Source organism: Carassius auratus, chromosome 50, assembly GCF_003368295.1.
Source record: "Carassius auratus strain Wakin chromosome 50, ASM336829v1, whole genome shotgun sequence".
Classification (NCBI taxonomy): Eukaryota; Metazoa; Chordata; class Actinopteri; order Cypriniformes; family Cyprinidae; genus Carassius; species Carassius auratus.
The window spans coordinates 15,769,995-15,793,790 of NC_039292.1; the positions used below are offsets into that span (position 1 = coordinate 15,769,995).

The 23,796-nt window shown below is 43.4% G+C and overlaps 1 protein-coding gene and 1 long non-coding RNA gene across 3 annotated transcripts; one reads left to right on the top strand and one right to left on the bottom strand.

Annotated features, from left to right (window-relative positions):
* Positions 1-23,775, top strand: LOC113067144 (disintegrin and metalloproteinase domain-containing protein 10-like). 2 transcript variants are annotated; one of them, XM_026239417.1, is made up of 16 exons: positions 1-159; positions 1,249-1,399; positions 3,424-3,542; positions 3,873-4,031; positions 6,051-6,151; positions 6,225-6,350; positions 6,444-6,536; positions 8,352-8,535; positions 8,631-8,794; positions 9,829-10,012; positions 10,104-10,254; positions 10,446-10,629; positions 10,700-10,808; positions 13,990-14,210; positions 16,835-16,961; positions 21,719-23,775. In XM_026239417.1, the coding sequence occupies exons 1-16, from the start codon at positions 87-89 to the stop codon at positions 21,895-21,897; spliced, it is 2,325 nt and encodes a 774-aa protein (XP_026095202.1). In that variant the 5' UTR covers positions 1-86; the 3' UTR covers positions 21,898-23,775. The 2 variants fall into 2 exon arrangements, with proteins under 2 accessions (XP_026095202.1, XP_026095203.1); XM_026239418.1 differs by lacking the exon at positions 1-159 and adding an exon at positions 223-382.
* Positions 2,405-19,143, bottom strand: LOC113067147 (uncharacterized). Its single transcript, XR_003279283.1, has 3 exons — positions 19,133-19,143; positions 11,697-11,699; positions 2,405-2,871 (listed from the first exon to the last, which is right to left on the bottom strand). It is a non-coding gene; the product is annotated as an uncharacterized LOC113067147 (long non-coding RNA).
* Positions 23,776-23,796: the final 21 nt, after the last annotated feature.

Here is a 23,796-nt window from a genome sequence, read left to right on the forward strand (position 1 = left end):
CGTCTGACGTCAGCACGCAATCCCCGAACCCGAGGCTGAGGCTGTAAACAATAAAACCCAGCCCGTCCATCATCCATGCGCTAAACATGCATCTGTCCGCGATGACGGCTGTGTTGTCGGTGCTGCTGTGGCTCTTCTGCGCCCTCCGGTCCGCTCGAGGTGAGTGTGCGTGCGCGCGCGAGAGCGAGCGTTTCTACGCGGTTCGGTTCGGCTCTTGTTCAGGGATGCTGCGAGCGCGCGCCTCGGCTAACGCTAGCGCGGCCGTTACTCCCACATTCCCGCAAATCCGCCGATTACCCGTTGATGTTCGCGGCGGATTAGGTCCCGGAGGGTTCTTTGAGCTGAAACGACTCGAATGAGCCCAGGGATGCGAGGATCCACGGTAAAGAGGAGAGCTGACACGATGTGAGCTAACGTGAACACATCCAGCGTAAGATGGACGAGACTCCATCCCATAAACACTCCCGATTCACCAGAGAGCTGCTGTTTACTGCCTGTTTACCGTGTGTTTACAGTTTACCGTGTGGTTTTACGGTGTTTATCGTGTGTTTACTGCGTGTTTACCGTGTGTTTTTATGGTGTTGACCATGTTTACTGCGTGTTTACCGTGTGTTTCTATGGTGTTGACCATGTTTATCGTGTGTTTACCTCATGTTTAGCTCTGACTGTGAGCTGGACACAATCGTCCAGGTCTCCTCTCAGCTGTAGGATCTTCTTCTCATCCAAACCGGATATGAACACGGTTAGATCTGATGGACACCGCAGTCTTATTCTTCTCTGATCGATGCACTGTTCTAGTTTTCATTTTAAAGTTTAGTATTTTTGATTATTTTGTATTTTTTTTTTTAGTTTCAGTCTTCGCTATTGTATTTCTTCTACCTACCTTTTTTTTTTTTATAAGGAACAAAATGTTTTTCTAAGATTCAAGAGTTTTATTTGTATATAATAAGCAGGCAATGCACATCATGTCTGCTCCATAAACTGTGTAATTATTTCTGAAGTATACAAGAAAAAATAAACGTGGATAATACTGTAGTAAGAAAGAAATAGGCCTGAAGTACATGACCGTGTACAGTAGACTTTCATATTCAGATCGCAGCTTCGTGTTCAGCTGAAGCGGCTCGTGTTGCTTCTGTATGAAATGAATCGTGTTCTTTGTGTGATGCGCTTGATGAAGTATCTGAAGAGGTTTCATACACTGGTTTATCTCTGATCCAGATGTCTGCTGTGTGTGTGTGTGTGTGACAGGAGCGTCTGGGAGCCCCCTGAGCAGGTACATCCGTCACTACGAGGGTCTGTGGTACGACAGGGATCTGCTGCACGCACAGCACACGAGAGCCAAGAGAGCGCTGTCTCTACAGGAGCGAGAGCTACAGCTGGACTTCCACGCTCACGGCCGGTGAGGACCGCCACAGTCCTGCTGCACACGGCACACACCGCCGGATGAGGACAACACGTGCTCTTAGAGCGCCTTTACCACACCTCAAAGCGCTTTACCGCCTTTACCGCACCTCAAAGTGCTTTACCGCCTTTACCGCATCTCAAAGCGCTTTACCGCCTTTACCGCATCTCAAAGCGCTTTACCGCCTTTACCACATCTCAAAGCACTTTACAAAAGTAAACTTTATATATTTTTGAAAGGGAAAATTGAAACTGCATCATAACAGTTAAAGCAGAATAGAATAAAAGCCTCCATTTGTCTGATCTCGTTGTTCAGAAGCTTGTGATCTGCTCTAAACAAGTCTCTTCTGCTCAATCAAGCTGCATTAGTATTACAGTCGAATCATCTGTGTTCTGTGTGAATCTGTGTTAAAGTGTAATGTATTTCTGTATTTTCAGCATCATTCCTCCAGTCTTCAGTGTCACATGATCTTCAGAAATCAGAATAATATGATGATTTACTGCTCAAGAAACATGAAGATTATTATCAGTGTTGAAAAACATATTTTGGAACTTATGACATATTTTATTTTGTTTAGGACTCTTTGATGGATGAAGCTAAACAGTGGTTATTTAAAATAGAAACTTTTCTAACAGCACAAGTCTTTATTATCACTTTTATTTCATCAATTTAAAATAAAACCACTCACTTCTTGTGAACTGTAGTGTATATTGGTAAAAAAGGGTTTCTATTTTGAATAAACGCTGTTCTTTTAAACATTTTATTCATCTGTGAATCCTGAAAAATAAACTGTATCACAGTTTCCACAGAAATATCATGCAGCACAACTGTGTTTAACATTGATAATAATCTTCATGTTTCTTGAGCAGTAAATCCTCATATTATTCTGATTTCTGAAGATCATGTGACACTGAAGACTGGAGGAATGATGCTGAAAATACATTACACTTTAACACAGATTCACACAGAAAACTGATGATTAGACTGTAATACTAATGCAGCTTAGTTGAGCAGAAGAGACTTGTTTAGAGCAGATCACACATCTTTCTGATCCCAGCATGTGAATGGCAGTGTATATGATGCTGGAGTTCATCCGTACACTAGATCTGCATTATCTGTGTGTGGCAGCACTTCCCCGGGGAATATGTCAGCAATAATGTACGAGACGCTGTGCTGTATTGTGAATAAATCACGGCTAAAGGGAGTTGTTCAGCACAACACAGCAATGTTCCCCTCTCCTCACTTGGGAAACTGTAGACACACTCTCTCCTCTTGAGAAGCCTTTATTAAACGAGGAAGGGATGTGTCTGAAGATGCAACATGACACCAGCAGGGGTCACTCTCACTTCATTAAATACAGTACAGACAGATCATTCTGCCGAAGCACGTAACACACACAACAGTTTGATGCTGTATTATTGATTGCTCAGTGACACACAGAACCGTTGGGTGAAGCGTTCATAGCTGTGCTCAGCGTTCATCTGCTGCTGACCAATCACAATCCAGGAATAGAACTGACGGTTTATAAAGATGTATTACAGCAGAGGTGCTTCTTGTGAAGGCTGTCTCAGTGTCTGCCAGCAGGAGGCGCTGTAGGAGCAGCAGATACAGCGCTTTCCCTGGGAACGAGTGTACACAGCAGCGCTGCGCTCACAAACACTGCTCTATCAGCCGTTACATGGAAACAGTCTGGTCCCTTTAAAGAGACATTCATGTAAAACAGCTGCGCCAGGTTTGGACTCAAACGTGCTGAGCTCATGTTTATTCAGAGTCAACGCAGTCTGGAAGATCAGTTTGTGGAGGTCAGAGTCGATATTACAAATAAACCAATGGGAAATCCTGAAACTCGGGTACAGAGCCTGTCACCTAAGCGCTTGTGTGTGTGTGTGTGTGTCTGGAGCGGTCCATGTCACTGATGTACAGGAGCTCAGTGTTTCCCGATGTCCGTGTGTGTGAGCGTGTGTGTGTGTCCGTGTGTGGTGTGTGCATTCATCTCCTCTTGCTGCTTGTTTCCTTCTCAGACATTTTAACCTGCGAATGAGGCGAGACACCCGACTGTTTTCAGAAGACTTTAAGCTGGAGATGTCTGGAGAGGAGCTGGACTACGACACCTCACACATCTACACCGGAGAACTGTACGGTGAGCAGATGAGGCTCACGTCATCATTCATGAAGCTCTGATGCATCTCATTTATCAGAAGGGACAATAGAGACATTTATAATGTGACCGAAGATTTCTGTTTCAGTTAATTCTGTTCTTCTGAACTTTCTGTTCATCTGTGAATCCTGAAAAATAAAAAGTGTCACAGTTTGCACAGACATATTGAGCATTAGAATCATGTTGTGCTGTAGATCTGATCAAATGAGAGCAGCTTCTTCCAGAAACATGAGCAGGTGTTGGTCAGCTGCGTGACTCTTGCTGTGCTGTTTCCTCTCTTCTGGTGATTCGTGTGGTGTGGTCTCTCCTCAGGTGAACACGGCTCTCTGACGCACGGATCGGTCGTGGACGGCCAGTTCGAGGGCTTCATTCAGACCCATCGAGGGACGTATTACGTGGAGCCGATGGAGAGATACCTGCAGGACAAGAACGTCCCGTTCCACTCCGTCATCTACCACGAGGACGACATCCGTGAGTCCAGCCGTCCGTCTGTGGAGCACTCACCCTAATCATGTAGAGCTTCATCAGGGAGTGACGCTGCTCATTATTACTCATGAGACGCGTGTCTGTGTCTTATTCACATCATCACTGAGATCATGAGTGTGTGAGAGATGCAGACGGCCACAAAACAACCACTGAATCTGCTTCAGTCTCCGTTCCAGCCTCCTAGTGCTGCTCTGAAAGTGATTGAGCCAAACTGAGCAAAAGATGCTAACTCAAGCCATTTCCAGCAGATTGATGTTTCAGATGGTTTACGAGCACCTGTATACTACTCCAGGATTTCTATTATTATGCAAAAGCACTGGGCCGTCCTGAGTCAATGATCGAGTGTTTAGAAGCAGAAACATGTGCTGTGTATTGGTAATAATCTGGCGATACGATACGTATCACGATACAGGGGATGCGATACGATATATTGGGATACACTGTGATACTGTCAGCAGGGCGATATATTGGATATTTCTTATTTTAGAAATAGGATATACTTATATGTTTATAATTCAATTCTAGTTTATTTCTATAGTGCTTCTTACGATGTAAATCAATGCAAAGCAGCTTTACAGACAATTAATTTTCCACAATATATTTAGTAGTAGTTTATCAGTGGTGACTGTCAGTTTGTGTGCATAAGGCAGGAATGGACAATCAATTAAGACGTAATCAAACAGACGATGAACACTATTAACAACAACCATTATATGATGTTATTTAACTTCTAGCTAAATGTGTTAGTTCTGTATGTTGTAAGAACACACCAGCATATGCAAACCTTAGCAATAAGAAAATAGAAATGATTTAAGCAGAACACAGTGGGATCTGCAGTAATCAGTCCCTGAAACATTCAACGTTACTGAAACACTGTTTGTGCAGAACGAGTAAAGGGGGATCAAATAAAGCGCTTGCAGGATCCTATTAGCGATGTAAGAAAATACAGATGCACGTGAGTATCGCGATGTTTAGTTACTGTATCGATTCTCAAAAACGTAATATCGATATTTTAAAAAACTAGTCATACAAGATTCATGTCTTCCTCTCTGAAGGAATCCTGAGTGACAGGAGACACTAGCATAAGAGCACGCCTCTAATGTTAGCATTGATGTAGTTCTCCGCTAATAATGGAGGGTGAAAGAACGGTCCCGGTTCATGTTTCGGTGTACAAAGCTGAAGTGTGCTGTCATTTAGGCTTTGTTAGTTTGATGTTTAACGTTCATTAGACATTCTGTTTTTTATTTTTTTATTTTACTAATGAAACTCTTTGTGGCTGTTATGTTTTGGCCCAAACTAACTCCGATAGTCATAAGTACATGCCTTTTACGTGGCACAAGGCTTAATTTCTAGGGCAATTTTTGTTTTGTTTTAAATAACCATTTCAATTATTTTAACAATTTAACTACATGACATTATAATATAAAACCAATACTAAAATGTTCAGAAAAACATCCCTGTTATTGCACAAAGTTCAGTTTTTTGAATTACCATTTTATGTGTTTTATAATAATTGTACAACTTTTAATGGATGCAATAATATAAATCCATTGAACAACAAAACCATTTGATCTAAACGTATCAAACCAACTGTAACCTATTCTGAATATTATTCTTTATAATGCCCAAGGTGGTTTTTCAGATTATGCCTTTGTTTTTATAATGTTTTATTTGACTAAAGGATCCTGCAATCCCCCTTTACTCGTTCTGCACAAACAGTGTTTCAGTAACGTTGAATGTTTCAGGGACTGATTACTGCAAATGCAGATCCCACGGTGTTCTGCTTAAACTATTTCTATTTATCTATCTATTGCTAAGGTTTGCATATGCTGGTGTGTTCTTAATGACAGCTTTCTAAAATAAGAAATATCCCAATATATCGCTCTGCTGACAGTATCACAGTGAACGATGTCAGTTAACAGGAACTAGCGCTGAAAAATACTTTTAAAGCATGTATTAATTTCAATGTTAAATTCAACGGTCTGTCCTCTCTGTGTGATCCAGAGTATCCGCACAAATACGGCCCAGAAGGCGGCTGCGCAGACTCGTCTGTGTTTGAGAGAATGAAGAAGTATCAGGCGTCAGCGCTGGAGGAACCGGCCAAGGTCAGACATCTGCGTCTGCTTGACTCACATTCAGAGCAACTGCAGCTGCACAAGCCTGTGTCTTTCCCTTCAGGAGGATCACGTGTTGCTGAGGAAGAGGAGGATGACCCAGGTGGAGAAGAACACCTGCCAGCTCTTCATCCAAACCGATCACCTCTTCTTCAAGTACTACAAGAGCAGAGAGGCCGTGATCGCTCAGGTGCGTCCTGTGCTGAGAGCGCTGTGAGTGATGATGATGATGATGATGATGATGATGATGATGATGATGAGGAGGATGTGCTCTGTCCCGCAGATCTCCAGTCACGTCAAGGCCATCGATGCCATCTACCAGGGCACAGACTTCATGGGCATCCGCAACATCAGCTTCATGGTCAAGAGGATACGGGTGATTTCATCTCATTAGTGCATGTGCAGACACAGAACTAAACTCAAGGAGAAGTGTTGTCTTAGCAACTAGCTCAAATAGTTTTTTATTATAGTGTATCTTCAGTTAACATTTAACTTATATAGTTTAGTAAATAATAACCCTAGTAGACACACAAGCTAGTTTGTAACACTGTTGAGTTAACCCTTATGCGTTGTTGGGGGTAAAGTTTAGTCTTATTTTGGCCACAACTTTCTCTGTGTTGGAGCTAATGGAATGATCTTATTTTGACACGTATTTTAGGAAAATGCTTTGAAAACTCAATACACTGTGGGCAGTATGTTGATGGATGAAAACACCAACTAAATTAAACTGCTGCAAAAATGTATCAGCTAAATATTTTTGTCAAAATTTTGCATAAATCTATTAATCAACCTCAAAATTACCAAATGTTTAAACCCCTGCCAAAAGTTTTTAACTCTTTAATTTCTAAGTTCATAAATTTTCACTGATAGGGGGGAAACAATTACTGTATTTTCCGGACTATAAGTCGCTCTTTTTCATAGTTTGGCTGGTCCTGCGACTTATAGTAAGGTGCGACTTATTTATCAAAATTAATTTGACATGAACCAAGAGAAATGAACTAAGAGTTCACATTACCGTCTCAAGCCACCAGAGGGCGCTCTGTGCTGCCAGAGATGCTGCTCAGTTCTCCTGTAGTCTACACTAAGCAGCATAGAGCGCCCTCTCGCGGCTGGAGACGGTAATGTGAACTCTTGGTTCTTGGGTCTAAATAAATGCGACTTATAGTCCAGTGCGACTTGTTTTTTTCCTTGTCATGATGTATTTTTGGACTGATGTGACTTATACTCAGGTGCGACTTATAGTCCGAAAAATACGGTACTTGTTTTCATTATAAAAAGTGATTGTGGACTGGATTTTTTTTTTCTTTTATCACACTCTTGGGCATGTCAAAGATTAGTAAAAACATTAGCTTTGATGCATTGTTAGTTTTTGTGCAGCTTCCCAACACGACACATTTAACGTCTCTGTGGTGCTGACGGTGTACCTCCAGCAGCTACAGCAGGAGAACAGTAATGATGGACCGCTGCTCCTCACTCAGGGCTGTGTATACACTAATAGGACAGACAGCTTCACAAATGGGCGGGAATTTCACTGCTAGCTCTTTCTCTCCTCTTGTCCCAAACTCTTCTTGGGTCGTTTGGTTGGCCCGTACACTTACGTTTACAAGAGCTTTCCTTCTTGACAGAACCAGCAGCAGACTGAAACCGTAATTATGTTCCATAAATAAGTAACACAATCCACCATAGAACGTGCTTGAAGCAAGCTCGTGGTTTGCTGGACGCTAGACACTGCTTCCGCATTTGTCCAGGACACTGTTGTCATGTGGTTTCCACATCAGTAAAGGGTAACTAATGTCATTGATAGGCGACTGCACTGCCCCGTGTCACGGTTCAGAATGGGGATTTTCTCATGATTTACAGATAGTTGAAAACATTAGAGATATTGTTAGTAATCAGCTTGACAAAATATATAACACTAGCCTAGTGGATTTTGGGTATTTTACTGAAAATATCTTACAAATTGTTCCTTTAATGATAATCAAAACATCGTTTTTTTCTTATGTTGCAAAAATGAGCTTCCATATTGACTTGAAGATGTGAAACGTTGAAATATAAAACTAGGTCAAATTATATTTTTGAAGGTATTATACAGTAGATCTTATTTTTAATGTTTAAAGTCAGACCTGTCTTTAGTGGTCAGTAATCCAGCTTTAGGCAGTGCAGCTGGTCTCTAACAGTGTTCTGGTCTCAGATAAACACCACGAATGACGAGCGCGATCGCTCCAACCCCTTCCGCTTCGCTAACATCGGCGTGGAGAAGTTCCTGGAGCTGAACTCGGAGCAGAATCATGATGATTACTGTCTGGCGTATGTCTTCACCGACCGGGACTTTGACGACGGTGTGCTGGGTCTGGCCTGGGTCGGGGCTCCAGCCGGTAAACACTGCTGCATGGTACACACGTTCCCTCAGACCAGTGTTTCTCCTTCAGTTCTCTGATGCTGTGTGTGTGTGTGTGTGTGTGTGTGTCAGGGAGCTCTGGGGGAATCTGTGAGAAGAACAAGCTGTATTCTGACGGGAAGAAGAAGTCTCTGAACACTGGGATCATCACAGTGCAGAACTACGCCTCACACGTGCCTCCTAAAGTCTCACACATCACCTTCGCTCACGAGGTCGGACACAACTTCGGTTCCCCGGTGAGTGCTGAAGAAGCTGAAATCACTGTCACTCTGTATGACGAAAACACAGCCTGAAAATACATACACTAATGACTACTGAGAGAATTTACTAGTTTCTGCAGAGTTTCTGCTGCTCTTAAGTCCTGGTTGCTCCTTCCACAAATTATGGCCATTGAAAATCTTAAATGAGCAGGAAGTATTAAATTAATAGACTGAATCAGATGTAGCTTGACCTGTTCAAATGAATCTCTTCCTCAGTATTTTTGTCTTGTTTTCCAGTAGAAATGTAAATTCCAGCAGAAACGTCTTTAAATCAAGATACATTTACAAGAGATGCAAAAGAACGCATGATGTCTATATTTCTGAAAAACTGAGCAAAATGAAGTGAGTTTAAGATTAAAACAAGAACAAATATCTGCCAATGGGAATGAAAACATGTTTCCCTTTGAATCAAGTCGATATTTCTGATTCCATATATTTGTTCTTGATTCATTCATAAAATCCATTTTGATCGGTTTCACAGAAAACAAGACTTGCTTGATGTTGCTTCTCAAGTAAGTGTGATTTAAGGATCTTCAGACACTGGAAACAAAACAGAATCACTAGGTACATGGACACTTCTTGCTTCCATCGGATTGAATTCATTGTGATTGCCGAATCTGAGCGTAGTGTTTACAGGAACGCTGAATAAAGTGATCCGGTTGATGTGTGCGTTTACATGTCACAAGCTTCTGATCGGATTTACTCTTTTGACATGCACATTGCATGACTATACAGAGTTTCCCGCTGCTGTTAGGTGACGCCCAGCACAGTATTTATTTAACTGATTTCATAGGGCCCTATATTACTTCTATTAGTACGGTTCAGTACGTGTGTTTTTTTTTTGTGAATAAAGCACTTTTTTCAGTGTTCAATTTAAAAACTATTGGTTAATTAATTGTTATCAGCCAGTGTGGTCCAACCTTGTTATTGTTATCGGCAAAATGCAATATTGGTCGACCTCTAGTGGTGATGATGATGATGATGATGATGATGATGATGACGGTCCGCAGCATGACTCCGGGTCAGAGTGCACTCCCGGCGAGTCTAAGAGCCAGGATAAGAAGGAGCGAGGGAACTACATCATGTACGCTCGAGCCACTTCTGGAGACAAGCTGAACAACAACAAGTTCTCCGTCTGCAGCGTCAAGAACATCAGCCAGGTGCTGGAGAAGAAGCGCGGCACCTGTTTCGTGGGTGAGTCTCAGAGCGACAGGAGAGTGAGTGCTGCTCCTCAGCTGGAGCGCTGATGTGTGTGTGTGTGTGTGTGTGTGTGTGTGTGTCACAGAGTCCGGACAGCCCATCTGTGGGAACGGTCTGGTGGAGCCGGGCGAGGAGTGTGACTGTGGCTACAGTGATCAGTGTAAAGATGACTGCTGCTACGATGCTAATCAGCCAGACAACAGGAAGTGCAAACTCAAGCCCAACAAAGTCTGCAGGTGCAAACCTCAGGTTTCTCCATCGTGATTTCTGTTGGATTGATATTTAGTTCCTTGTGTTGATTTGATGCTCCTGAATGACGTGCTCTGTGTGTGTGTGTGTGTGTGTGTGTGTGTGTGTGTGTGTGTGTGTGTGTGTGTGCGTGTGTGTGTGTGCGTGTGTGGTGCGTGTGTGGTGTGTGTGTGTGCAGTCCGAGTCAGGGCCCCTGCTGCAGGGCCGAGTGCTCCTACAAGGGCCGGAACGAGAAGTGTCGTGAGGAGTCGGAGTGTGCTCATCAGGGCATGTGTAACGGTGCCTCGGCGCAGTGCCCCACCTCAGAGCCCAAAGCTAACTTCACCGCCTGCCACGGGGACACACAGGTCTGCCTGAACGGGGTGAGTGATCTTCCCCTGCGCACCGCTCCTGTGTGTGTCAGCCGTCTCACGCCTGCTCTCTGTGTTTCAGGGCTGCTCCGGCTCCATCTGTGAGAAGTACGGGCTGGAGGTCTGCACCTGTGCCAGCGTGGATGGCAAAGACGAGACCGAGCTCTGCCACGTGTGCTGCATGGAGAAGAGTCAGTACACACCACTGCTGCAGACACACACACATTGTGATGTTTCACACAAATTAATATGCACGGTGACTCTACAAACAGGGTTTCTGCAGCCCTTAAAAAGCCTCAATTCACATTTCCACAAATTAAGGCCCTAAAATGTCTTCAATCAGAGCAGAAAGTCTTAACCATAAAGTAATGGCATTAAATGTTGCACGCACTGACATCTCTCTCAGTATTTTTATCTTGTTTTCCAGTACAAATGTCTAAACATTCTTAAATCAAGATTTACTGAAGATACAAAATGAACATAAAGTTTTCTGAGAAAAATGAAGTGAGTTTGTGTTTAAACCAAGAAATTAAGTCGATTTTTCTGAACCGTTGTTCATTATCAAATGCATCTAGACACTGGAAAACAAGTCTAAAATACTAATGAAGAACGTCTCATTTTGCAGTGTGATCAGAAGTATAGTAAAAGTTATTTTAATGTTCTAACTGAGCTATTTTATACAGGGACAGTTCATCACAAAATGTAAATAGTTATATTAAATATCCTTGCTCTTCCAAGCTTTATAATGGCAGTGAGTAGTGGTCAGACGATTTGTGACTCAAAATCTGTAATATAGTCCGAACTGATCCAAGTAATTTTTCAGATCAGCAAAATAAATAGTGTGCTTTTCATTTACTACTGAAAGCTTGTTTTAAGTGATTTTATACCACAGCAAAAAGTCCATAATCAAACAAGAACAATTGTGAAGATGAATAAAACCGTTACTAATAAAGTCAGTAACAGTAGTATTCAGGTGCAGTAATGTAATAATTGTAACCTAACACAATAGTGCCCTTCACTGCATTAGTTAAATATAGGAGACTGTGCTTTCTCAGCTGTTTCAAGACAGATGAGAATACCTGCTAAAACCAGTCTTTAATATAACTGTGTGTGTGAGAGAGTGAACGAGGAATCAGTCTGTGTGAATCGCACCTCTCTCTGGATGTGTGTGGAAGCGCTCTCTTACTTAAATGATTAAAACTTGTTTGAATGGGTAAATTGGCAAGACAAAACACATGCAAACGATAAACTTAAACTCTATGATGGGTAAATTTAAAGTGAGGTCTGGTCTGTACGGATCACGGATTATCTACGATCCGCACCTCTAGCAGTGAGTGGGCTTTGATTTTTGTTTTAATTTGCAATAGTCCTAAAGAATAGTTTTTATTGCAATAGTCCAATAAAGCACATCCATCCATCATAAGAAGTGCCTCGCACGGCTCCGGTGACGTAGCGTAAGGTTAGGTGAGAATATGCTAGTTTTGCGATGACCCACATTTGTTTGCAGGAGCAAAGCAAGCAAAGTTTTACTTTAGCAAGGAAAAGCAGTCTCCTTGTTCTAATTTGTGACCAGTGTTTTGTTTTGCTCTCTCATAAGTGCCTCCGCATTCATCACTTTTCACCAGAGCTTACACTACGCCTACATCATCAATAAACGTGCTACAACAGTTAGCAGAAGCTGGAGATTACTGATTATAAAGCTTTACATAGGGATATCTTATGTACAAAAACGCATTGATTTGCTTCAGAAGGCCTTTATATAAGGCTTTTATTTACGGTGTGTGTGTTCACTGCTGTGTGTGTGTGTTCACTGCTGTGTGTGTGTGTGTGTGTTCACTGCTGTGTGTGTGTGTGTGTGTTCACTGCTGTGTGTGTGTGTGTGTGTGTGTGTGTGTGTACACTGCTGTGTGTGTGTGTTCACTGCTGTGTGTGTGTGTGTGTGTGTGTGTTCACTGCTGTGTGTGTGTGTGTGTTCACTGCTGTGTGTGTGTGTGTGTTCACTGCTGTGTGTGTGTGTGTGTTCACTGCTGTGTGTGTGTGTGTGTGTGTTCACTGCTCCGGGTGTGTGTGTGTGTGTGTGTGTGTTCACTGATCCGTGTGTGTGTGTGTGTGTGTTCACTGTTGTGTGTGTGTGTGTGTGCGTGTGTGCACTTTGGATTGGTTGAATGTAGAGCACTAATTCTGAGTATACTATACTTGGCTGTATGTCACTTCACTTGTCACTCACTTTAATTTCTTCCTTTTAAATGTCTTTCTGAAAGGTTTCTTAAACTCTTGAATATAACAAAACTTCCCAAAATCCTGTTCAAAACACAGCTAATAATTCTAGATAGCATATTACTGTAATTGCTTTCTTTCTTTTTTCTCATCGTAGTTTTATTTCCATCAACAAGTCAAGATTCAGAACATTTTAACACAACACAATTTAATCAGTTATGGTGACTAATAAAAATGTAGAAATATGAGAAGGACCAAATGTACACATCAGATTAATGAAGATCATGCTCCAAATTCTAGTTCCTGTGTTATCTGTAAATATGAAAGCACTGATTTTTAATCAAGTTGATTTTTGTTTGGTCATTATTCACACACAGAACTATTTGGAGAATAATATGCACTGTAATTTTAGTCCTTCACTGATTATCTTTTTTCAGTGCAGTAACTAAATAAAATGCAAGATGGCACACATTATATTTGTATGAAACAAGATTGTTTGATTAGTGACTATATCGGATTACTAAAGGCTGTGATTGACCAATCAGAACCACACATAGAGAGCTGTGTAATAAACACCAGCTAGCTAATTAAATTACTGTGCCTAAATTAAAGAGGGTTATTACTCCCCTACTCCACACACTTCAATATTTTCAATCAGAAAATGCTGATTTGACACTTGTCTTTAAATCATGATTTACATGTGTATTTATTTAAAAGTTAATTTAGATTTCATATATTTAATATCAGTTGGTGTTTAAAAATAATTAAAACATCATTAAAAACAATAGTGAAGTTTATCTTTCACTGGATTCCACTATGATAAATCGGGTTTTATCAATTATCTGAAGCTGATAGCTTCATCTTTGAGGCCATGTCTGTAATTTATTCCACAATTAAACATCTGGAAACATGTAATTGTGGGATATCAACAGTGATTTTAGTTTTTCTACACTGTGTGTAATTCGATCACCTTTAGCAATTAACTGATAGCCACTGAAGAGGATAACTAAAGAATCTCTCTTTCAATTCACTTCAATTCAAATAAGCTTCATTGGCATGACTTGCACAGTCCATTACATGAATAAGGAATAAACAATTATATAATACACAAAACAAGAATAGATGTGTAAAATGAGTTCTCTCTCTCTTCTGCAGTGAACCCCAGCACCTGCAGCAGTACAGGCTCTGAACGTCTCGCTCGCTTCTTCAACAAGAAGGTCACCACTCTTCAGGCCGGCTCGCCGTGCAACGACTTCAAGGGCTACTGCGACGTCTTCATGAAGTGTCGTCTGGTGGACGCTGATGGTCCTCTGGCGCGCCTGAAGAAGGCCATCTTCAACCCAGAGCTGTATGAGAACATTGCCGAATGGATCGTGGTAAGTGTCCCATTTTAGATTGTCAATGCTTGTGTGTATCGAAACTGTGTGATTCAGTGGCTGAATCGGCGCATGTTTGTCTCTCCGAGCGGCTGCTGAATCGGCGCTTGTGTGTCTCTCCGAGCGGCTGCTGAATCGGTGCGTGTTTGTCTCTCCGAGCGGCTGCTGAATCGGCGCCTGTGTGTCTCTCCGAGCGGCTGCTGAATCGGCGCCTGTGTGTCTCTCCGAGCGGCTGCTGAATCGGCGCTTGTGTGTCTCTCCGAGCAGCTGCTGAATCAGTGTGTGTTTGTCTCTCCGAGCGGCTGCTGAATCGGCGCCTGTGTGTCTCTCCGAACGGCTGCTGAATAGGTGTGTGTGTCTCTCCGAGCAGCTGCTGAATCAGTGTGTGTTTGTCTCTCCGGGCGGCTACTGAATCGGTGTGTGTGTGTTTGTCTCTCCGAGCAGCTGCTGAATCAGTGTGTGTTTGTCTCTCCGGGCGGCTACTGAATCGGTGTGTGTGTGTGTGTTTGTCTCTCCGGGCGGCTACTGAATCGGTGTGTGTGTTTGTCTCTCCGGGCGGCTACTGAATCGGTGTGTGTGTTTGTCTCTCCGAGCGGCTACTGAATCGGTGCGTGTCTGTCTCTCCGAGCGGCTGCTGAATCGGTGTGTGTTTGTCTCTCCGAGCGGCTACTGAATCGGCGTGTGTCTGTCTCTCCGGGCGGCTGCTGAATCGGCGCGTGTCTGTCTCCGAGCGGCTGCTGAATCGGTGTGTGTTTGTCTCTCCGAGCGGCTGCTGAATCGGCACATGTTTGTCTCTCCGAGCGGCTGCTGAATTGGCGCGTGTGTGTCTCTCCGAGCGGCTGCTGAATCGGTGCGTGTTTGTCTCTCCGAGCGGCTGCTGAATCGGTGTGTGTTTGTCTCTCCGAGCGGCTGCTGAATCGGCGCTTGTGTGTCTCTCCAAGCGGCTGCTGAATCGGTGTGTGTGTCTCTCCGGGCGGCTACTGAATCGGTGTGTGTGTGTTTGTCTCTCCGAGCAGCTGCTGAATCGGTGTGTGTTTTTGTCTCTCCGAGCGGCTACTGAATCGGTGCATGTGTCTCTCCGAGCGGCTGCTGAATCAGTGTGTGTGTGTGTGTGTGTGTGTGTGTTTGTCTCTCCGAGCGGCTACTGAATCGGTGCGTGTCTGTCTCTCCGAGCGGCTGCTGAATCGGTGCGTGTCTGTCTCTCCGAGTGGCTGCTGAATCAGTGTGTGTGTGTGTCTCTCCGAGCGGCTGCTGAATCAGTGTGTGTGTGTGTGTCTCTCTGAGCTGCTGCTGAATCGGTGTGTGTCTCTCTCCGAGCGGCTGCTGAATCAGTGTGTGCGTGTGTCTCCCCGAGCGGCTGCTGAATCGGTGTGTGTCTGTCTCTCCGAGTGGCTGCTGAATCGGTGCATGTCTGTCTCTCCGAGCGTCTGCTGAATCGGTGCATGTCTGTCTCTTCGAGCGTCTGCTGAATCGGTGCATGTCTGTCTCTCCGAGCATCTGCTAAATCGGTGCATGTGTGTCTCTCCGAGCGGCTGCTGAATCGGTGCATGTTTGTCTCTTCGATCGGCTGCTGAATCAGCGAGTGTGTGTCTCTCCGAGCGTCTGCTGAATCGGTGTGTGTGTGTGTGTCTCTCAGAGAGTCTGCTGAATTGGTGTGTGTGTGTGTGTGTGTCTCTCCGAGCGGCTGCTGAATCGGTGCCTGTTTGTCTCTCCGAGCGGCTGTTGAATCGGTGTGTGTGCGTGTGTCTCTCTGAGTGGCTGCTGAATCGGTGCCTGTTTGTCTCTCCGAGCGGCTGCTGAATCGGTGCATGTGTGTCTCTCCGAGCATCTGCTGAATCGGTGCATGTGTGTCTCTCCGAGCGGCTGCTGAATCGGTGCATGTCTGTCTCTTCGAGCGTCTGCTGAATCGGTGCATGTGTGTCTCTCCGAGCGGCTGCTGAATCGGCGCATGTTTGTCTCTCCGAGCGGCTGCTGAATCGGGGCATGTTTGTCTCTCCGAGCGGCTTCTGAATCGGCGCGTCTGTGTCTCTCCGAGCGGCTGCTGAATCGGTGCGTGTGTGTCTCTCCGAGCGGCTGCTGAATCGGCGCGTGTTTGTCTCTTCGATCGGCTGCTGAATCGGCGCGTGTGTGTCTCTCCGAGCGTCTGCTGAATCGGTGCGTGTGTGTCTCTCCGAGCGGCTGCTGAATCGGGGTGGGTGTGTGTGTGCGTGTGTCTCTCCGAGCGGCTGCTGAATCGGTGCGTGTGTCTCTCCGAGCGGCTGCTGAATATGTGCGTGTTTGTCTCTCCGAGCGTCTGCTGAATCGGCGCGTGTCTGTCTCTCCAAGCGGCTGCTGAATCGGCGCGTGTGTGTCTCTCCGAGCGGCTGCTGAATCGGTGTGTGTCTGTCTCTCCAAGCGGCTGCTGAATCGGCGCGTGTGTCTCTCCGAGCGGCTGCTGAATCGGCACGTGTGTCTCTCCGAGCGGCTGCTGAATCTGTGCGTGTTTGTCTCTCCGAGCGTCTGCTGAATCGGCGCGTGTGTGTCTCTCCGAGCGGCTGCTGAATCGGTGTGTGTGTGTCTCTCCGAGCGTGTGCTGAATCTGTTTATCTCTCTTCACTTGTGTTCATTCTGTGTTTGTGTCACAGGCTCACTGGTGGGCAGTTCTGCTCATGGGAATAGCTCTCATCATGCTCATGGCTGGATTCATTAAGATCTGCAGTGTTCACACACCCAGCAGCAACCCCAAACTTCCTCCTCCCAAACCACTGCCAGGTAAGACACCTCCCCGCTGTGTCAGAAAGATCTGTTTTCATGCACGTCAGTATTGAGACTAGGGCAGAGCCATATGTCGAATATATGTGATAATATCAGAATAATTTTAACGACGATGAAAATTTTTAATATATAGGGAATATCGAATATTTCAAAATCAAGCATACTTTCCCAAAAGAACGTGCTGAACATGTAACTGTGGACTGCTCTACACACTTCTACTATGAGAGCTTTCATGAGAGCAGTTGCCAGATAACAAGAGTTTAAATCCCTGAATCAGAGTTAATAAATACAAATACATACAAATACAAAATACAGAGCTTCACTGTTACAAAGATAAATTTTCTGACGGCTGTTTGCTTATTTTTAGCAATCTGGAAACCATGTGCACGTTCACTCCTCATTGTGAAAGCACTGTAGCTGATGATCTGTAAACACTAATAAGCTGGAGTTTAGCATCTAATGACAGTGTCGTTTCGGCTGGTCTGTGTTCTGTCATGAGATCTCAGCTCAAGATTCAAGATTTTTATTCGTCACATACACAATTATATATAGCATATATAACCAGCAGTGAAATGAGTCAGGTCCGCTCCATGGACAGTGCAATTATTAAAGAATACAACACAGATGAAAATATACATAAATATAGCTATGAAGGAATTAAATAAAAGTAAACAATACAAATGTAATAATAAAATATACAAATTAATTAAATCTAGAACGCATGAAAGTAAACTGTAGACTTAAATATTAAGATACACAGGAATTTACAGGTTTATTGGGGGAATAAATTGAAAGAACAGCATTGCGTTACATTTGTTACAGTTATATTTATTTGTAACATTTATTATTTACATCAAGCTTTTGAATGGTATAGTATTGTATATTGTTATTGAAACTTCATAATGTTTCACTTGATTATACATTTAGTCGGGAATTATAGTTTGGAAAAAAGTATTTGGGAAAAGTCTAATTAGTAAAATGTTTACACGTTATGTGAAAACTAGTACAAGTATATAATTAAATAAAAAGACACTTACTCATGTTTATGATCTCTGCTGAATAAACACTTCATCCTTTTTTTTTCTGAGGAAATCCAAATCTCAAATCCTCAACCACATCACCTCTTTTCGGGGTGAATTATGTCTTATTCCTCTCATGGCGAATCAAACAGTAAAATAAAAAGAACTTGAAGAACAGTCTCTCTGCGTTGTGAATCTGAATAGAGCGTTCAGCGCGGGGGCGTGGTCACATTAGAAGATAATGAAGGGAGACGTGAAAAACAGACATCGAATTGTTTTCATATGGATTACTTTTATCACAGAATATTTGTTTTCGGATATACAAAAAAAGTAGACCCTTTACATATTCGATTGATGTATTGCTCTTATCTGTATGATTAAAACTGAAAGTGTAATTTTAGTTCTTTTCGGGGTTATCAGGAGAAAATGACTCCCAACGCGTATACACGTTGATCGACTTCAGAGAGTTAAAAGAGGGACGGAAAGGGATTTTTCTTGGGATTTCCTGAGCTGAAGGAAGGCTAAAAGAGTTTGGTATTGGAGAATAGGTGATTGGAGGTTAAACATATAAATAAAGTGGCACTTCATTGTCTGGTTTTCCTTACTTTGCTTTATATATAATGACATGGCTTCATCGTCCAGGACTGATAGATCAGAAATGGTGGGGTGGATATTCGGTTTAAAGCTGGAAGTGGTAGTGAGCTCTGAGCATCTGAGAAAGCTGAAGAAGGCTAGGATAAACATGGCATCTAGCGTACGAGCGGTGTGGACGGTATGGTAACCTCTGCGGAGCGTAGAAATGTCGGCGTCTGTAAATAATTGGATGTCGGTGGGGGAAGAAACCAAATCGTTGTAAAAGGATAATCCGTTCCATAGTTTAAGGAAGGATATCCACAAACTGAGCTCGTCTTGGATAGGTTATAAATAATTGGTCCCCTAGCTCATAAACGGAGGACGCGAGCGAGAGAAGGTGAGAGACAAAAGGGCAGCCTTCAGGGATCATGCGCATCGTGAAATTGAGATGACCGAGAAAGGATAGCAGCTCACGTTTGGAGCAGTTTGGATTTGCCAAGAAAGAGGAAGCCACCAGAATCTTTGTCGATTTTTTTTTTTTTTTTTTTTTTTTTCTGGGGTAGAGAAGCTTGAAACTTTTGTGAATCTAGGTTGATTCCCAAAAATTCGATGGAAGTGCTTGGACCTGAAGTTTTTTCCTGAGCGAGGGGAATCCCGAGCTTTGCTAAAACATTTTGAGTTGTCATAAGGTTTGCTGCTGGGATGGAGTCAGGCGGTGATATGATTCAAAAATCATCTAAGAGATGAATTGGGCAAGGTATGGCGTAATTGTTGAAAAGGATCCAGCAAATTGCTTCTGACAACATGTCGAAAATCTTTGGGCTGCTTCTGCAGCCGAACGTGAGTCAAGTGGAAAAATACTTCTTTTTTTCACCAGCAGACACCGAATAAGTGGCAAAAATTTGTGGATGGGCATCACTTTAAACGCAGAGGTGATGTATACTTTGGCTATCTAAGCGCCGCAACCTGTGTCTTAGATCATAGTGATGGCTTGGTCGATGTCGTAGTAGTGAAGAGAAAATTCCTTGAGCGGGATGAGGCTGTTAATGCTCGGGACAGGGAATTGTGATCGATTATGAGGCGTTTTTTACCAGAACGGAAAAAGGGCCGATCATGAAATTAGCATCTATTTCTTTCTTAATTAACAGGTCAACTGTTTCGGGTTCAGTGAGAGCGGACTGAAGGCTGGGGCATATGAGGCTTTGGGAGGGGAGGCTTTCGACCCCGGGATGAAAATCGTGTGAGAGACCCGACAGTAGATAGTTAGAAAAATCTGGGTTGGGGTGATGGAGCAAATTGGAAGATAAACAAGAAATATTTACAGGAGTTGATAAGTATTGTTTTTAATTTTTATTGATATTTTATTTTTGTACGAGGCAAATCAAGTGGGCGTGAGCGCCGCCGCAATAGTTGCAAATATGCATGAATCGGCAGCGTTGAGTTGAGCTTCTGCCGGCATTGAAGCTGATGCAGAGTTGCCTGCCAGAGAAAGATGGGGGCGGCGGTTGGTGGAATTGGGGAGGGAACAGTTGTTTGGGAAATTTGGTATGTAGCTGGTGGACTTGGGCTGGGATGGTTCGGCACAGGGAGGAATGGATGGGTTGAGAAAGGAGCACGTTGTGGAGTGTGCGATAAATCGTCATACTGCGCATGTGATGTTACTGCAGACTAAAAATAGCGTTTTTGTGAAGTTCAGAGTCCAAAGCCCCCCAACAAGGACACTGATTCCTCTGGGACACTCGGATGGCACATTTTGCAGAGAATAGTTTATGGTAGGTGTAGAAATGGCAACTCCCTTATGATAGCACGAGCTCGGGGATAATTGTGACATAGTCGCTGAGCTCGCATCTCCTTTGTGAAAAAGAGGAACGGATTACTTTGGTGTAGCGATTGAAAGAGATGGGGAATTCGGGAATTGATAGAATACGGGACAGAATATGTGCAGTGTTTTTTTAAAGTGACTGAAAACACGCCACAGTCAATTTGGCGGTCGGAGGACGCAGGCGAAATAAGAGACAGGAGGGAAAAAAGATCTATGTCTGCACCTGAGAGAATTTGGTTTCCGAATGTTACTGGAGATGGGTGTAGGATCTAAGGCGGGGGCGTTTAGTCGCATGGGTAGGAGCTTAACTGAGGACAGGCATGAGAGATGGAGGGAGCGGGGGGGTTAGTAGCTGATGGAACCGCCTGCGGAGGCCGGCTCGCTCTTAGAACGGTTGCTGGAGCTAGACGGGAAGAGAGCAGGAAAGAGAAGCGGAATAACGGGTGCCGGAATCTGTGCCATTAGCGGAGGTGGCCTTATGCTTTGGTCAGCTCCGGGGGCGGGAAACACATTAGAGGAAAGGAGGGAATGGTGGACGTCAGGGCTTTTGCTGCTAGCTGAGGAGGCCTCGCTGTAGAGCAGGATGGTGGGGCTGGGGGCCATGGGTAGGGGAGAGGGACTGGGGGTGATCCCTGCATCTGGAGGTATTAATGTGGGAAGACCAGCCACCCCGCAGTGCAGCCGCGGACTCAGAAGTGTCTTGTGGAGCGTTGGTGTCCCGAACTTCTGCCGGTGTCGTCCTCTGAGGATGAGTCGATCTCAGACATGCTGCGGCGACTGGATGTGTCAAGTCGAGAGATAACGAAGGAAGGACTTCTTTGTAGGCGTTTATTATTTATGTATTTTTTATTTATAGGCGTTTTCTCTTGAACTGATTGGTAAACTGTGTGATCAATAATGATGAACTGGGCGTGTTAATTATCCGTGCATGCTCCTCCTGAAATTTATGAAACTTCACTTAATAACATTTTTTATTTACTTTTGACTATAGTCAAACTATTTTGTTATGCCTCTGATTTTTGTGTTGTTTTTCATGTCTATTTTTTTAACACTTTAGTTTATTATAATAGAAGTATGTTTCTGTGATACATATATAATTATTTATACCCCTGGGAATATTATTATTATAATCTCATTCAGAGAGTCAGTTTCAGTGGATAAAATACTTTGACTGGTCAAAATTAAACGAACATTTTAAAATGTTATGCTCCCTTATTTTGTTGGATGTTTGTCCATGGTTCCAGGACTCAGGATTTTAAGGAATTGTATGAAAGTTTGAGTGTGGTGAGCGTGAAAGCCATGTGTTTCTGTGTGATGCTAATGCTCTCTGTCTTGTGAAGGTACGCTGAAGAGACGACGAGCTCAACAAGCCAGTCAGCAGCAGCAGCACAACCAGAACCAGCACGCTCACGCTCACCAGAACCAGCGAGCGGCTCCACGCCAGGCCCAGCGCCAGCCCCAGCCCCAGCGCCACCGGCAGCCCCGCGACAACTACCAGATGGGTCAGATGAGACGCTGAGAGCCCCACCCTCCACACCCTCCTCGGTCAGCTCCAGAGCGTTTCGTTCGGTCCCAGTCACTGGAGCGGTTTACAGGAATGTGTGCGGAGTCCATAATGCTTCCTCAGACTGGATGAGAACACCAACCCCACTCTGCCCTTCACTCTGTCGTCTTTCATTATTTCTGTTGGTTTTTTTACCCTCGAGTGCCAAGGTTTACCGGGGTATTTGTAGATAGAGCATCTTCTGTTGTCCTTCAAGACTCGTGGTTTGATATGAAACATCTTTTTAAGGATTCGTGCGAAGCTCCGGCCCAGCTGTCTCCACATGCACGGAAAAGGACTTTTATTTTGTAAGAGCAGAAATGTTACGCCTTCCCTTTTCCGCAGGGTCGTGGCTGTATAGTGAAACGATATTAGCTGTATTATATGTGAGAAAAGATTATTTCTTCTACTGTCAATAAGAGATTTACAGTTGTTTTTTTGGCAACACTCAGGACTCAAAAACACTAATGAAGGAGGCGGCTCAGCGTCAGTCCGCCGTTTACATGATTCATTGTGTGTGTGTTCGTGTTTGTTTGTATATAACTCCACACCTCTATGGCAAGCCTTTCAACATTTAATACTTAAACTTCTTCAGATACTTGTGCTCATTATTGAGATAACTAGTGCTTATTCTTTAGGTACTAGGTCTCATTATTTTGGTGCTTGTAACTTTTTAATGATATTAGTACTTATTTCAATAGAGATTAGTAACTGTTCTATTGTAGTAGGGATATTCCATGGGATGTGTTATTCAGATACTGTTCATCTTTGACTAGTAATAATTCCAGTAGTGACGAGTATGTTTTCAAAAAGTACAATTAGAAACACTCAATTATAAATTAGTACTTGTTTATTAAATACGATCACTTTTATTAGATACTAGTATATCTTTATGAAACACCTGTAGTTGTTCGTTAGGCACTAGTTTTAGGGACTTCATTTTTAGACAATAGTGTCTTTTGTTTTTGTTACTAGTCACAATTCTTATTTTAGTAGTGAAACCTGTTTTTATTTATTGTTTGTTTTGGGGGGTTATTACTAGTCAAAATGACATTGAAAATCTTCATAGTAAAATGAAAAATCTTACCAGAAACACTTGGAATAGGAATTACTGGGTACTCTTATCTTTTAAAAAGGTACTGCTAGCTAAAGATAAGCACTAGTTGTATGAAAGTGAATGCTAGTCTGTTTTCAGGATTAAATGTTAAAGTGGCTTGCCATACACTCACATTCACCACAATCCACCAATGAGGAACGTGTGCATGAAGAGCAGCGCAAACTTGAGCTTAATGTGTATTACAGCAAGACGCTCACGGAGAAACCTTTATAAACGATCGGTTGAGAAGACTGATGTAGCTGAGCATCATGGGAAAGCATTCGTCTCCCAGTGAAGAGGATTCTTACGGTACTAACGGTCACATTAACATGTTTAGTTTACAGACTGACAGAAACACATCTTCATCATCATCATCATCATCATCATCGTCGTGATGCTGGAGACGGACTGGTGTCGCGTCTGACTGTCCACTTCCTCTCATGTGAACTCTGTACAGTAACTGGAGGATTTCTGCTCGATTTGAAGCTACATTTTGATACTGTACTTTTGTGTTTGTGTTTGTGGAGTCCAGGCCGACCGCAGCGAGGAAGAAACCGGTTCGGTGGACTGGGGGAGATCTCAATATTTGCCTGTTTTTCAACTTTATTTCATTTTTACTTAGTCTTGGTGAAACTTCATAGAGGAAAAGTGCACTGAAAAAACCTCTTAATTGAGTCCAGATGTTGTAGGTGAAAATAGGCCAAACACTAAAATTGAGAAACGAATGAAAAAAACTGATTAAAAAAAAAAGTTTAATACGGCTGTCTGTTAATGTTCAC

Bases quoted from the DNA above. Each gene is read 5' to 3' on its own strand.
- LOC113067144 (XM_026239417.1), top strand. From the start codon at position 87: ATGCATCTGTCCGCGATGACGGCTGTGTTGTCGGTGCTGCTGTGGCTC. The intron at 160-1,248 runs GTGAGTGTGCGT...TGTGTGTGACAG, and splicing joins CGCCCTCCGGTCCGCTCGAG to GAGCGTCTGGGAGCCCCCTG. The intron at 8,795-9,828 runs GTGAGTGCTGAA...GACGGTCCGCAG, and splicing joins GACACAACTTCGGTTCCCCG to CATGACTCCGGGTCAGAGTG.